Source organism: Solanum verrucosum, unplaced genomic scaffold (assembly GCF_900185275.1).
Source record: "Solanum verrucosum unplaced genomic scaffold, falcon-dt-bn FXZP01000234.1, whole genome shotgun sequence".
NCBI lineage: Eukaryota > Viridiplantae > Streptophyta > Magnoliopsida > Solanales > Solanaceae > Solanum > Solanum verrucosum.
The window spans coordinates 1,250,949-1,266,986 of record NW_026020440.1 but is presented as its reverse complement, the minus strand read 5'-3'; the positions used below and the strand labels follow the sequence as shown (position 1 = coordinate 1,266,986).

At 33.3% G+C, this 16,038-nt stretch overlaps 2 protein-coding genes across 2 annotated transcripts; one reads left to right on the top strand and one right to left on the bottom strand.

The window, feature by feature from the left end:
* The first annotated feature begins 2,428 nt into the window (after nt 1–2,428).
* On the top strand, nt 2,429–9,767 carry LOC125808285 (potassium transporter 5-like). Its single transcript, XM_049488006.1, has 8 exons — nt 2,429–2,557; nt 6,922–7,147; nt 7,241–7,489; nt 7,584–7,637; nt 7,724–7,984; nt 8,069–8,206; nt 8,433–8,687; nt 8,828–9,767. Exons 1-8 carry the CDS (start codon nt 2,429–2,431, stop codon nt 9,763–9,765), a joined length of 2,250 nt encoding a protein of 749 aa, XP_049343963.1. The 3' UTR covers nt 9,766–9,767.
* A 1,303-nt stretch (nt 9,768–11,070) lies between these two features.
* On the bottom strand, nt 11,071–15,093 carry LOC125808287 (zinc finger protein GAI-ASSOCIATED FACTOR 1-like). The gene is made up of 4 exons (XM_049488007.1): nt 14,902–15,093; nt 12,581–12,977; nt 11,889–12,166; nt 11,071–11,802 (listed from the first exon to the last, which is right to left on the bottom strand). Exons 1-4 carry the CDS (start codon nt 15,080–15,082, stop codon nt 11,078–11,080), a joined length of 1,581 nt encoding a protein of 526 aa, XP_049343964.1. The 5' UTR covers nt 15,083–15,093; the 3' UTR covers nt 11,071–11,077.
* Between the last annotated feature and the right edge of the window lie 945 nt (nt 15,094–16,038).

The following is a 16,038-nucleotide window of genomic DNA, read 5'->3' as shown; positions in this document are numbered from 1 at the left end:
AAAATTGGCCACTTCACAAACCTCGGACTACATACAAGGATTAAAATATGGGTAAAACTTACCCGCACCAGATTTATACACCAATTCAATACATGCATGCCATGTGTTTAAATTTATAGTTCATTTTACTTAACCTTAATTAATTAACATGTGTTTTTCTTCATTAAATCATATAATAATAAAAATTGCATTAATTTGGTGTATACACCTGGTGTAGGTAAGTTTTTTCCTTAAAAATATTGATTGAATTTTTTCTCCTTCGTTAAATACTCCATTAAAAAATATTGATTTAACTTTTTCTCCTTCATTAAGACGCTCCACAATAGACAAAAATGTCATTATTATTATTCTCAAATTATTATTTAATTACTTTTATAATATTTAGGACTTTGAAATCAACTAAAATTCTAATTATTAAATTATAGAAAATCCTAAAATAAAATAGTAATATTTTGCCTTATAAAAGTCTTCACTAAAAATATAAGAAATTAATAATACTCGGTGAATTCTAAATAATATTTTTTTCAACTTCTGTTTGTATATGGTGAATTTCAACATCGGGCTTTAACCTAATTTCAAGTCTATCCCTTTCATCAACTAAAGCCTTTTCGGTAGCTAAGAATAGCCTACCAAATTTCAACCTCGATTTCACAGTCCAATACCACATATCAGCTGTAAATACAAACTTATCTACTTTTAAATGACGGATTTCTTCTTATTGACCGGAAGTGGCCTTTTGGTTGACTGAAAGTGGTGAATAAATGATGGCCTTCCTTTGATTGACCGGAAGTGGCCTTTTGATTGACCGAAAGTGGTGAAAGGAGGTGGAGACGGTGAAGGGAGGTGGAATTGCCCTAATATGGAGGATTACTGAACACATTAAGTGATACTTATAACCATGCAAAAATTATCACATAATTCTAGAAATAGCACAAAAATTAATATTAGGAACATATTTATACACAGATGAGTACTAAACCAATATAATATTTTTGTCCAAATTTTTCCTTTCTTATCTTTGCTTTCTCCATTTCGTGTTTATTTTTGCTTCAGTATTAATGTCTCAGGAACAATTTCAGTATTAATGTCTTGGGAATATGTAGAGAGTTATCGTCTGGATTTTGTTTAGTTGTAGTTATAAGATTACTTTCTTAAAAAGTTATAGCATATATTGTATATTGTAAACTTTTTTGTTTATAATAGAGATGATAGTATAACATTTCGAATAATCCTCATATAAATAGTACTTAAATTAATATCCAATATTTTCTAAAGCCCAAATTAGTATCTAGATAAGAGTGACCTATTTCTTAATACATTCTCCCTATTTATTTTTTTTTTTTTTTTTTTTTTACCCTGTTATTTTCTTAAGCGAATATTGAGCCATTCAAGTATTTATCCGAATGATAATTTTATTAATATAAAAAATATAAATATAAATAAGGGAGATTTCTTAAGCGAATATTGAACCATTCAAGTATTTATCCGAATGACAATTTTATTAATATAAAAATATAAATATAAATAAGGGAGATTAGACCTGACCTTACGAATCTTAATGGAGTCAAAAGACTCAAAACCTCTACTACTGCCAACAAAATTCATGTGAACTTATGTGTAGAAAATTTTTCCGGTGGGAGATGCGAAGTATGACTTGGTATGTGAGGGATTATTTTTGAATAAAAAAATGTGTAGCTCTCTCTCTTCTATTCGAAATAACCTCCTATTTTTGGAATATTCCTGGGGCAAGAAGGTTTCTAACCTGTAAACCACTAGCTACGCACCCATTGATCCCACCTTTTCTATTCAATATTGTTGTTTCTCTCTCGTGTCTTAATTTTATGAATCTCAATAAAAAACTATGGGTCCTATACTTTTCGTAAGAAAGGGGTTGTGAAAATGCTTTCCACACTAGTGTTATGGGTTTGAACCCCACTATATCAACAAAAGTTTAAGAGCATGTTTTGTAATATTTTTCTCTTCTATCCTAAAATTTAGAACCCCACACTCCTAATCTTGAATCCACCTTTATTTCCACATAAAACTACATTTGTTTACTAAATGCAAAAATAATTCAATCTATTTTTTATTCCATTAATAGAAATAATCTATTTATTTCCAAATTTAACTAAATGGATCATCTATTTTTTACTCCATTAATAGAAATAATGTATATATTTCCAAATTTAACTAAATGGATCATCAAGATACACATAGAAGCGTGAGTTGCGGCAGTCTATTGACATGTTTGTTGTTAATATATCTATGTAACCATTTACGTGTGAGACTATTGAAGGAACATCATTTTCTTCCATACAAAATGTTGAGGAAATTCCCACTTTTGATTACTCAAATTGTAAAAAAAAATAATCAACTTTCTCCAAAAGAAAGGGAAATTATTATAATTTATTTTTTATAGATTAAAGATATGTCAGGCAATGAGCAAAATCAAGACATTCTTCAACAACAACTCAAAGGAAAGAAACTTTCTGGCAAAACGTTAAAACGACATGACTCTTTAGAGTTGGAATCTAGCAAGGTCCCCGTGGCTAAAAAGGTAATAACTTAGCCCATTATCAGAATTATATATTCTATTTTTACGTCTTTGAACCAAACTAATCCGGATTTATACCTGAAAGTTTCATATTGACGGATTAAACACTGTCAATATTTATGACTTCATTTTCGGGTACTTACACCCCACCACAACCTCTAGTAATAAAAATTTTATGTTGTTTTGATATTGATGATGAAATGAAATAAGTCCGTGAAAAACCGCTCCATTCAAAAAATATTTCCCGCTCTGAAAATAACGGTCATTTGTGACCTTTTGGGGGCCAACTGAACCCCACCCGTCTCTACTTACTTCTTTGAAACATCAAATCCGGTCAGACAATGTAGTGCATATGGCAAGCACGGATAGTGCTATCCATGCTTGTCATATGAAGATGGCGACTACAATGGGAGATGAAGGCCACTTGGCTTGTAGCGTTTGTGGGATTTGAGGTTTTGTGGTTTCACTCGCACACCCCAGTACTGCTGCTTCCATCAGTCTGCCTGTGAAACTACTACGGGGTGATGGCGGATGAGTGCAAATTAATTTTAGTTGGAAAATTCATTTACGAAAGACCTGGTATTAAAGAAATCATATCGAATTTTATGGAGCAGACTCCATCACAGGGCAAGGTCAATATTGGGGCTTTCGACTACAAGCACGTATTTATTGATTTTACTTACGTAGTTGATTTTAATTTCTGTCTATTTCAAGAGATTTATGGGTATTTTTGGATCGATTATGTGAATGTTTAAGCAACACAAATGAGAAAACATTTGCCACCCATGTGGGTTCTTCTCTTTGAACTCAAATTCCATCTCTTTAATTGGCAATATCTCAAACAAATTGGATGTATCTACCATTGGAAAATCCAGACTCAATATGGATAAATTAAGGGTAGAAGTCGATTTGTCTAAACGTTTGCTGAAATCTGTATGGGTTGGGTTGGGTTGGAATTAAGGTTTTGGACCTGGTTTTAAAGGGTATGAACGAAAGTTCAAGTATGAGGGGTCCCGGCTTTTTTGCAAGACTTGCAAGCTATACAAGCAGTGGCGGAGCCAGGACATGCAAGCATTGGCTTATTCAAGGTGTTTGAAACCCATTAAAGGCATCTGAAATCACTGGGCTACAACAATATGTTATGTCAAAGGTGTTCAAAATATGTTATTTAATCACTTCGTGTATCATTTCACTTGTATATACAGTATTTTTTTCCGACAAAGAATTGGACACCATGACTTGCATGTGCCTCCGCCCCTGGCTACAAGAGCATGCCACTATATGATCCAATAAAGATGTCATTGACAACCAGAGACGAACACACATGTATAGGTGAGGTGCACATGCAATCGTTAACTTCGGAAAAAATCATGTGTATATATATCTTGAAAAACTGATAGAAATTGAAGTATAAGTAAAAGTGCACCCATAAAGGGCATAGAAGTGTGCTTGGTCCGCTGGTATAAGCTCCGCGACCTGGGATCAAAGATAAGGCCCTTGGCACAATTCACATTGAGGAGGAGAAAGAACTTTCTTGCAATATTCAAGAGGTAGAGAATATAGTCAACACCATGTTGAAAAATTATATGCACAGCGGAAACATACTAGAATCTTACGGCTTACATGAATAATAGATAATCAATATTGTTTATGCTAAAACACATAATCATGTTAGAACACATAAACTTGCTGAAATTTTATTCGATAAATACCTCTTGAAGCGTGAGCAGATACCTCCAAGCGAATCTCCAAGATAGACGGACCTTCAAGCAAATCTACGAGATAGACAATAGTTATGGTCTTCTACAGTGATCCCAAGTTTACATCCGAACTCTCTCAATACTTGGGTGAGCAAGTATTGAATAGAAAACTAATCAATCTTTTTCTAGGTTAGGAAAATCTCTATTTATAGAGATTTCTTCCCCAATCCAAAAAGGAGAAGAAAATCCAGTTTTCTTGAAAAACAAGAAAACACACACGTACTCATTTTTCCCCTAAGAAATAGGATTTTGAGTTCTAGTTAAATATGAGCACTGGAGGGACCACAAAATTAATTACTGAGGTTTCCTATTATGGAATTAATTCCAAATAATTAATTTGAATTATTCTTACCATAATAAATTACAAATCATTTCATAGAAATTCGTAATTGCACTCTTCTATTTATATTTCGTAATTCCCCATTAAACATTTATGTAATTCCTCATGTTAAGATTTCAGATACTAATCAATAAATTAAATTACTGACGAATTTAACTTAATGATTAATTTTCTTTAGAGCACTACTTAACTTATTTCATGTGTCGGATTCATAAATCCACTTGCAAAGTTTGACACGATGAAAACTTATAAGTTTCTCAAAAAGGCCTATCAATCAATCTCTATAACGAGACATGGATTCCATCAACTAACTTATTATTTCACCAATATATATTGTCATCATCCAACTTACCAGACATATTAACCCATCTCAGAATCTCACATTTTAATAAATCAAAACGATAATTAATATATATAGATCATAATAGTTATATCAGGATTAACAATATAAGTACATTTAATAGTTTAGAGAATATGTTTTGTCAGTCAGTCTAAAACAACTATCTCTACTCGGTCTCGTTCAATACATACAAAATGCACTAGCACAAGAAGTTGGAACTATACCGTTCCCATAATCAAGATAAATTACTTATAATCTTGTGCTACAATCGTACCGATGACATGTCCAATTTCCATCCTAGATTGTGAACAAAAAACTTTATACTTATAAGAACCGATGATTTAATTTTTTGTGCATAAGCTAGAACTCTACATACTAAATCATCTACTATATAAGTAAACATACACCATAAACGAATATATGGTCTATTAAAATTGAGCAAATATTTATTCTATAATAACTATTATTTCTTAACACATGGTTAATAGTATATATCCCAACAATCTCTCACTTAGACTTTTAACCATCACAATTGTTATAATGTACTATACAACGAAGAAATGAAAAAGCTCGAAGAATAGCGTCCAACAAACTGGCCACGGCTAACACAGCTTGTAGGGATTTCAAGGGAGTTGAATTGGTTCTGGATTTGGGAACTCTACTACTTATTATGCAGGTGAAACATGGTCCTGAATCCTGATTTAGGCTAACAAAATATTGATGAATCAGTAACAAGAATTTGGGATAACGATTAATGAGGGTGAACATCTAGAAGATTCAAGTGATACGAGATTTTATCGATTAAGTTCATTATATGGAATATTAGGGGGATGGGATGGAAAGGACTTTTAGAAAGACTAATTCAACTACTCGAACTTCATAACATTGAGTTTGTGGCTCTCGAGGAACCATTTTTGGACAACTCTTATAATTGATACTTTCAAAAGAATTCATGGATATGAACATGTAGTTTCTAACTCACGCAACAAGATTTGATGTTTTTGGAGAGACAACATGGAGTGCGACATAATATCTACGAGCAGGCAACAAACTACTATAAAATGTCATCATCTTCTCAGCAATGATCATGTTCCCTCAAACTTGATCCAAGTCAACTTGCATGGCTTATACTCTGACTTTGAAGATAGCCTGGAATATGAGGTGTTACAATATCTTCCCCTTAGGATCATTCGTCCTCGAATAATGGTCATGGATAGGAAGGAATAGAAATGGAGATTTGATAATGACTTTTACCCATAATTCCCAATTCTACACTAACAATTTCGTGAAGTCCAAATTGTTCTCATTGGCATCAACTGGTGTTGTGATCAAAATTTTCAAGGCCTTGAGGTGAAAATGATCAAACCAACTTGGAAACATGAAAACATGATATGTAGCATCGAAAACAGAGAAACGTGATCATTGTCAACCATTGCTTCAGAGAAGAAATTAAATGAAGTAGCGGATGCTCTTGCTGAATATGACACTAACATTCACGGACAAAAAATGTTTTTTCAGAGAAAGAGGTCTCCCAACGGAGGAAAGACACCCCGTAAAGATGAACTAACTTCAACTTCCAAACTTTAGGAGGAAGAAAGAAACATACTTGATGGAACTATGATCTTCCCATAAGTTTTAGCATATTATAGGATATTAGATTTAGCTGATCCAATATCCTCCTTTCATGTACTTAGTACAGTTCTTAGCTTAGGCTTTTGCCAACATCTGTACTCGACACCGCCTTTTTTGCCACTTTGATCTCCTTTTGTTGTCCCCGTGATCTTAATTATTCTTTTGCCAAATAATATACAAGGTAGGGGTCGATGTCAAACCTCCCACCATCATGGAAAGCGAATGCTTGGGTGGATGAATTTCTATTTTTGAAAAATTGACGATATACAATTAATTTACTTTTTCTTTTGACCAGGCATTAGAGTGGTCAGTGATACTGAAATTGGCGTTTCAGAGCATAGGGGTGGTGTATGGAGATATTGGAACGTCACCATTGTTCGTGTTTGCAACCGTTTTCCCAAATGGTGTAAAATTGGAAGAAGATATACTTGGAGCATTATCCCTTATCTTTTACACTATCACCTTGATCCCTCTCATCAAATATGTCTTCATTGTTCTTCGAGCTAATGACAACGGAGATGGTAACTTTATTTAGGGAAAATGATAAAAATGTCTTTTATCTTCGATAGAATATTTAAAGTAGTCCTTTTAAAATATAGTAATTTTTATTGCAGGAGGTACATTTGCTTTATATTCATTGATATGTCGTTATTCTAAGGTGGGATTAATTCCGAGTCAACAACCTGAAGACAAAGATGTGTCGACTTTTAAACTTGATTTGCCAGATAGACGTACACGTCGAGCTTCAAAGCTTAAGTCAAAGCTAGAAAGCAGCAATTTTGCAAAGTTCTTTATGCTAATTGCCACAATGCTTGGTACTTCCATGGTTATTGGGGATGGCATCCTCACTCCCTGCATTGCAGGCACGTCGCCTAGCTTAATTCGAGAAAATATCCACTTATTTTGAAACGAAGGGAGTATGATACTAATTTGATTTTTTTCATTTAATTTGGTCAGTTTTGTCTGCTGTTGGAGGACTCAAAGCAGCAGCTCCCTCCGTCTTGACCGAAGGTAAATTCTTGCATTTTATTTTGTTTTTCTTAAATTTTCATGTTGCTTTTCCACAGGAAGTAACATGCCTAAAATGTTGGATGCAGAAAGACTTATTTGGATTGCAGTAGCCATCTTGATATTGTTGTTTATGTTTCAAAGATTTGGAACTGAAAATGTTGGCAACACTTTTGCGTCTGTACTTAGTTTGTGGTTCATTTTCATTGCTGGTATTGGCATTTACAACATTGTGAAGTACGATCCAACTATTATAAGAGCTCTTAATCCTAAATACATCATAGATTACTTCAAGAGAAACAAAAAGAATGCTTGGATTTCTCTTGGAGGCGTAGTTATGTCCATAACAGGTATTCATTTCCTTACAACAACTTTTAAATGTACCGAGAAACTTATAATTACTAGGGGTAAAATAATTGAATAATTAATTGCAGGAGGCGAAGCACTATTTGCAGATGTTGGTCATTTTAGTGTTCTATCTATACAGATAAGTATGTGTTGTGTGACTTACCCAGCCCTCATATTAGCGTATCTCGATGATGTTGCTGATACTTTCTACAAGTCCATACCTCGTAAGTAAAACATTTGTTCCCGAGTTCAAGTTCTATGCAATGATGATTTAAAAATTATATTCAAATCTCTATAATCTGTATTTAGTAACTTCTCTATAATACCTCGTAAGAGAAGGTTGTTAAGATCTCTTAGAATGCTCATTAGGTGTAAATGATGCTTTGTCTGTGGTAATTTTTCGCGGTTTAACAAAAAACTCATGCTATGTTTTCTCCTTGACAAGTGCAGATAGTTTATATTGGCCAGTATTTAGCGTGGCAGTGTTGGCTGCCATCATTGCAAGTCAAGCCTTGATTTCGGGAACTTTCTCTATAATCCAGCAATCTCTGGCGTTAGGATGCTTTCCTCGTGTTAAAGTTGTGCATACATCAACCAAACATCACGGACAAGTCTACATTCCTGAAATCAATAACCTTCTCATGTTGTCTTGTGTCATTGTCACTCTTACATTCAGGACTACTGAAAAGATTAGCAACGCGTATGGTAAGGCTTTCCAAGAGTTCTCTCTCTTCTCATATATATATAAAGTTGATATTCTTACATGTATGTGTATATAACTTGAATCTTTTTTAGTGTCAATGTGAAGCAGATGTCTAACACGCGACAAAATCATTTGCTTACAGGAATAGCTGTGGTGTTTGTGATGGTACTAACATCGTGCTTCCTCGTGCTCGTTATGATCATGATTTGGAAAACTAACATTCTTTTTGTAATCATCTATGTTCTAATCATTGGCACGGTTGAACTCATCTACCTAAGCTCAGTTCTTTACAAGTTCGATCAAGGTGGTTTCCTTCCACTGGCTTTCTCTATGTTCCTAATGTTTATCATGTACGTATGGAACTATGTGTATCGAAAGAAGTACCATTTCGAGCTAGAACACAAGATCTCTCCCTTGAAAGTTAAAGAAGCAGTGGATGAAACAAATTATCATCGCCTACCTGGCCTTGCAATTTTCTATTCTGAACTTGTCCATGGAATTCCACCAATCTTCAAGCATTACGTGGAGAATGTGCCCGCGTTACACTCTGTCCTCGTGTTTGTTTCTGTTAAATCACTTCCTATAAGCAAAGTTCCTGTAGAAGAACGGTTCCTCTTCCGGAGAGTGAAGCCATGTGATCTCTACGTGTTTCGATGTGTGGTGAGATATGGATACAATGATGTGCACAACGAGGAAGAGTCGTTCGAGAGATTATTGGCTGAGAGGCTGAAGGAATATATACGATACAATTCCATGCTTTCGATGAATGCAGCAAAGAGTAACAGAGTATCAACAGAACAAGGTAGCAACATGGAATTGGAGATTGATTGTGATATACAAGAAGACGTTACGTTTTCGAGGGAGAGAGATATAGAAGTGGTGGAGAGAGCTTATAGTGTTGGGGTTGTTCATTTTGTAGGTGAACAAGATGTGATTGCAGGCAAAGGGTCTGGTATTGCAAAGAGAGTTGTGATAAATTATGTTTATAATTTCTTGAAGAGAAATTTGAGGCAAAGTAGCAAAGTATTTGACATACCACACAAACGTATGTTAAAAGTAGGAATGATATATGAGCTTTAGCAATAGTAGTTACTTTGTTCGAATTCTCTAAAAATATTATCGCATTTGTGTTGTGTTCTCCAAAACTACATTAGTTTTGAAGGACGGTCACGCGCCTATTAACATTTTTAAAGAGTTCCAGCAACCTAGACTTATTAAGTAATATATAGCTTTTTAGCTAGCAAGAAACAGAACATTTTGTTCTAATTTGTACACTGTCTTTAAACATTTGTCACATTTTATATGACAGATTATCTCTTCAACAAAATTTTCTTGCTGTGAAATCTTTCTCATGAATATATACACATAAGCAATTTTAGAATACTGAATTTGCGGTCCTGGATTCTTTGTTTATTGAAGTCAACATCAGTAATCATCATGACCTCAAGTTCATAAATGATGTTTTCACAAATGGATTCTTTTAAATTCTTTGAGATTTTATTTCTGAACAATTTTTCGGTGTCGACTCACTTTAAATTAATAAATATTAATTTATCGATTAAATAATACCTCTACAAAATAATAATATTTCATGGTTATGCCTATATTAATTTAGAGAGGTTTTATTGTAGCACATTATTCTTTTGTATATTTTGAAGTCACACACCATTATTCTTGGACACCCTTGATAAAATTTCTGATTCCGCCACTATGAATATCAAATTGTTTTATTTTAATAGTCACACACCATTATTCTTGAACACCCTTAATAAAATTTCTGATTTCGCCACTACGAATAATTAAGCGATAATTTTTTTCATACGATACATGTTTGTCAAGCAATCAAAATCAATAAGGAAGATAGGCACCGACCCGTTATATAGAATATAGGTTGGTCAAAGTCCATTAATGTCTAGCACCAACGAGGTCCATGCATTGACCATGAATAATATACATGTGAATAAAAATTAAATTCAAAAATAATATTTTTTAAAAAAAAGAATTGTAAGGTTTACTAGTGTATCTAAAATATCATTTCTTTCCATATGTCACCATATATATAGTGTTTATATCAATAACAGGGTCACACACAAATGATATATAGTCGTACAAGTAATAAAGTGATTTAAAAATAGAGTGTCGAACCCATAAGGTTTTGTTTAAATTCTACCATGCATACAAGTTCTTTAATTAGTCATGATAAGAAAAATACACGGACAAATTAACCTATGGAAATTAAAAACTTATCCCCGCTCCGTATTTATACCTAACTTTAGGTATAATTTAACCTTATGGTTAAATGATATATAAAGCGTATCTTGAGATCATTGATTTGATGCTAATACCATATCCCAGGAAGTTTTTTCCATTGTTGATAAATGATGAGTATCCATCAAACATCCCATATGGGCTTTTCCATACCCGAATTATTATTAATATTTTGTTGATGATGAAACAAAGAAGTAGTTTGCAACCTCTGTTGATTTATAGCTGCTTCGAATCTTCGTTGTTCCTGCAAATTACTAATTGGTGTCCTTGAAGCTCCTCCAATACCTAAAAAATCAACTGTCAACATGTCATTTGATCCGTTTTGCACCAACATAGTCTGGTTCCTAACTCCGTCATTTGTACTATGATTATGATTATCACGTTCAAGTACTTCTGTAACGTTTTTGATGTATCCAACATCGTTGTTTTGATCATTACTCATTAGTATCCCGCTATAAATTCCCATGTCATTCATCACTGCTGCTAAATTCGACTGATGATTCTGATTCTGATTCTGATGATTGTTGTTGTCTTGTTGCATTTGGAAATTCTCATAATTAGGTGATGGTCTTGTTATGGTAATATCAGGACCAGCCATAGCACTTGTTACAAAACTCTTTTGCATCATTGGGGAATTTATGCTACTACTAGCCGTGGCCCCCATTTGGGCCGCTTTTTGCAGAAGCGCGGTAGCTGACATTGGAACTGATGATAATTGGCCTTGCCCTTGAGCCACCCCATTTTTACCGTTATCTTGTAGATAATTGAAATTCGATGGGATATTCGAGCTAAGTTGAAGTCCGGAAGATGATGAAGCTACACTTCTTGGACTATTACCAAATAGGTTACCTGTGTTGAAAATATAATTAAATAAATAAAAAATAACGTTCTGACTAGTTAAGATTTTGAATGAGACAGTCAGATAGTTCAATTACCTGAAGTGGTCGAGAACATGCCACCTGGAGCCATATTATTGGTCATGGACTTGAATGGAATGGGGAGAAGTTCTTGAGGGAGTGATTTTAGTGAATTTTTGGGATCAAAGTTATTGAATTCAGATAAACCTAAAGAGGCATTGGATGACATGAGTTCATGCATTTGGCCACTATGCATATTGTGTTCCATATTGTTGTTCATTAAACCTTGGTTCACTTTGTTGTTTTCTTCAGCCAATGCATCACAAAAAGCTCTATGTGTGATAAAGCTGTCCCTCCTGCATGCACATCAATTTTCATATGAGAATTCGTAAAATAATAGTATTATACATTGTCATTTTAATTTAATATGTTATGTTAAATTGTTTGTCTTATATTTCAGGTAACTAGGTCCCACTTATGCCCTACAATAAACAAATTAAAGAAACAACTATCATAAAGTGATATAATAGTATAAAAAATCTTTTCCATTATTGAACTTTCAAATCTAATGCTTTTGAAATTATTATATAAGATCTTGAGATCATTAAGCAATTCTTTTTTGAATATAATATATATACATGAATAAATGTATTCTTCTTTATATGATATAACTTGAATTTCAAGAGTCAAACTCTTTTATTTTGCATGCGTACAATCTTTTATAATTTTTAAAAAATGATTAAAAGAATTATGAGGGGAAAAAAACTAACCTAGAGAAAATGGTACCACAGTCACATTTGTATTCTCTTGTTCCACAAGTCTTTTGGTGAGCCTTCCAATCAGATTGCACAGCATATTTTTTTGAACATTTATCACATTTCCATTTTTTTTCTCCATGTTTACGACTATAATGTTTTTTAATACCCGTAAGATCACCTAATGCACGAGCACGATTGTGGTGCACGCAAGTTGGCTCTGGACATATATAAACGCGCTTTCTAACTTCTGTTGTTGTTCTTTGCCTTAGCTTCCAAGGCAGATTGTGTCCCCTCCTATGTAACTGCAAATTTTGGTCCCTTTGAAATCCCTTGTTGCAAATCTCACACACGAATCGATTCGTTGCCATGAGGGTGGTTGGTGATAGGGCAACGACTTCTGCATTGGGATCTACACCAATTTCAAGAAGAGAATCAATCGATCAATCAAACACGCGATAAATAAAAAATTTTGAACAACAAACTATTAGGGATTCACTATCAAAAAGTACTAGACTTGAGGAAGTTTGAATAGCAAAACAACCAGCTTAGATATTCACTATCAAGAAGTTCTAAATCAGCAATTCTTGAATAGTTAATGACCAGTTCAGATATTCACGATCAAAAAGTATTACGTAGATTCTAGAAACTTCAAACATCAAATAATTGGTTAAGATATTCACAATCAAAAAGTATTACATAGATTCTAGAAACTTCAAACAACTAGCTTAGATATTCACGATCAAAAAATTCTAAATTCAACAATTCTTGAACAACAAATGATCAGTTCAGATATTCACGATCACAAAGTTTAAGATTCTACAAACTTCGAACATTAAACCAATAGCTTAGATATTTAAGATTAAAAAGTTCTAAATTAAACAACTTTTTTAATATCAAATGACCAATTCAAATATACACGACCAAATAATATTAGATTCTAGTAACTTCAAACATCAAACAACTAGCTTAGATATTCACGATAATAAAATACTGAATTCTAAAATTTCTAAACGGAAAACAATCAATTCAAATATTCACGAACACTCCATGTGGAGTAAATTTCTCGAGTGATTAGAAGTCATGTACTATTCATAGACATAAAAGTGGTGTGTGGGTCACGAAAAAGGAAAAATGAAAAAAGTGTATTTCATCACAATTGCAAGCAATTATTGACCCTTTTGAAAAGGTTAAAGTCAAAGATTCCACCATCATAGAACATAAAACATGCTAAATTTTCCATTGTAGTAATAAACATGTGACGTTTCTACTTATACGAGTAGGAGTCGCCTGGGGTTCGTTCCTTAGCTCTAAAAGTCGAAAAGTGCATAATGAGATCGTTTAAGGGTTTATTAACGACTTTAATTCGTGTCGAGCCCGCCACAGCTGCCGTCACCCCGCTGTAGCGGCCCCACCAAAGCGGCAAAAAGCGGCGCCAATGTGGATTTCGCAAGACAGAGAGCTAATTCAAGAATTTCAAAATTATCATTTCACAACATACCTCTAACCAACGACGCTCAAAAAATACCCCTTACGCCAAGATCGATTTCGAGAGTTCTACTCACCCAAATTCAATTCCGTAAAGTCGTACGGACTCTTTAACGAGTTATCTAACCACTCATGTAATCAAAATCACAAATACTTCACCCGATTGTTACCAGACTTCCCTACACCTCAAAGACTCTGATTTCGTCCAAATTTGGATAAGGTTGGGAAAATCCAAATATTATGAAAAAGTTTTTCTGACCCCAATTTTCCTCCGTTGGCTTTTCTATAACGACATAAATAGGTCGTTACAATGTATCCTTTATAACCTCCTACCTAAATTATATCCTCATAAACATAATTTTTTTATAAAGAAATAAAATTACTTTTTCGCCCTTGATTACGACTCTTCTATAAAATAGAAATACGTTCACATTAGATCAAATAAAACCAATGATACAATTAAGTATGTAATAAGCTAAAGCAATAATATCATCAAGAATCAAAACACACTTCATGTTAAATTAAACACACAACTATTCAAATTGAACTATATAATTAAGCTAGAGCAATAATATGATCACTAGTACAATTTCCGATTTTAACATATGATATCGTCATGAATTGTTTAAGTAATATACATCATCAATATAAATATTTTTTACACCATCAGATCATCTTTATATTTAGTAACGTATGACTTTTTTTTCAAGATTTCAAATTCAAGATTGTAGATATCCTTTGGATGACCTATGAAACTGCTTACACTGACGATGTATGAAACTTATAAACTCTTATCACGAAATTAAAAAAGAATATATATATTAGATATAAATAGAATAGTGTTTTACCAGGATTTCCAGGAAGATTTCTTTTCTTCTTAGCAAGTGGTTGTTGCTTATTCTGTTGTTGTTGGGATTGTGAGGTGGAACCATTGCTAGTAGTAATAGAAGAAATATTATTATTTGAAGTGTGCAAATGAGCTTCTTCTCCTGAAGAAAAACTCCCTTCTTCACCAGAAATATTTGACATATTTTTTTGATAATAAAGGGGTGAAATAGTTATAGTATAAGATTTTAGAAACTTTGCAATTTGTTGTTTACCACTTTTTGTTTGTGCAAAAAGGGTTGAATTGGAGATTTACTTAAAACTAGGAATATGCTATGAGTAGAGGAAGACAAAACAAGCAGGGAACTCTCTCCTCTATTCCCTCTCTTGATGGCACATTAATAACTTTGGAATTATGGCCTTCCTTATTTGGCTTATACTAATATATATATAGTGGTCGTTTTGGCTGATGGGATAAGGATAATAATCTTGAGATATTTTATATGAAATTATTTTATCATGCGTTTGGTAATGAGTATTATTTAGTCCTATGATTATTTTATCACACATTTTTAGTATAAATCGTAGGATAAGTTATCTTATACGAAAAGTGGAATAAAATACTTTCATGAGATATCTTTGTCTATCTTATCTTACCAACCAAACGACCCCATAAAGTAGGGATACATAGGCAATAATTCATGTGGAAAGGCCCCTAACTTTGTACAATTTCGTTTTACTACACCTATTATTCATTACCCTTTTTTTTTATATAACTATTTGGTATCTTAGTTTTACTAGTCGTTTAATTCAGATTCACATAGTGTAATAACTCATATATTCAGTTTGCTTTCATATGGGGCTCAACAAAAAAAATTTAAGTTTATATATACTAATGGCTTATTTGGTTGGGAACAAGACAACAAGGTTTTCTTAAATTAATCATTTCGAGATTAGTTATTCTAGGTAAGGATTCTAATAGTTGGTGCAAAAGAACAAGAAAAACTTGATTATTTACACACATATTCTCTTATTATATAAGAGAGAGTTCGCGCTGAAGCAGGCACGTCTTCGTCAACATGCCTACTTCAGTGTGTTTTGGAATTTTTTTTGATCTACTTTAATTTAAGTAGTGTATAATTTTTTCAAAATTATGGACT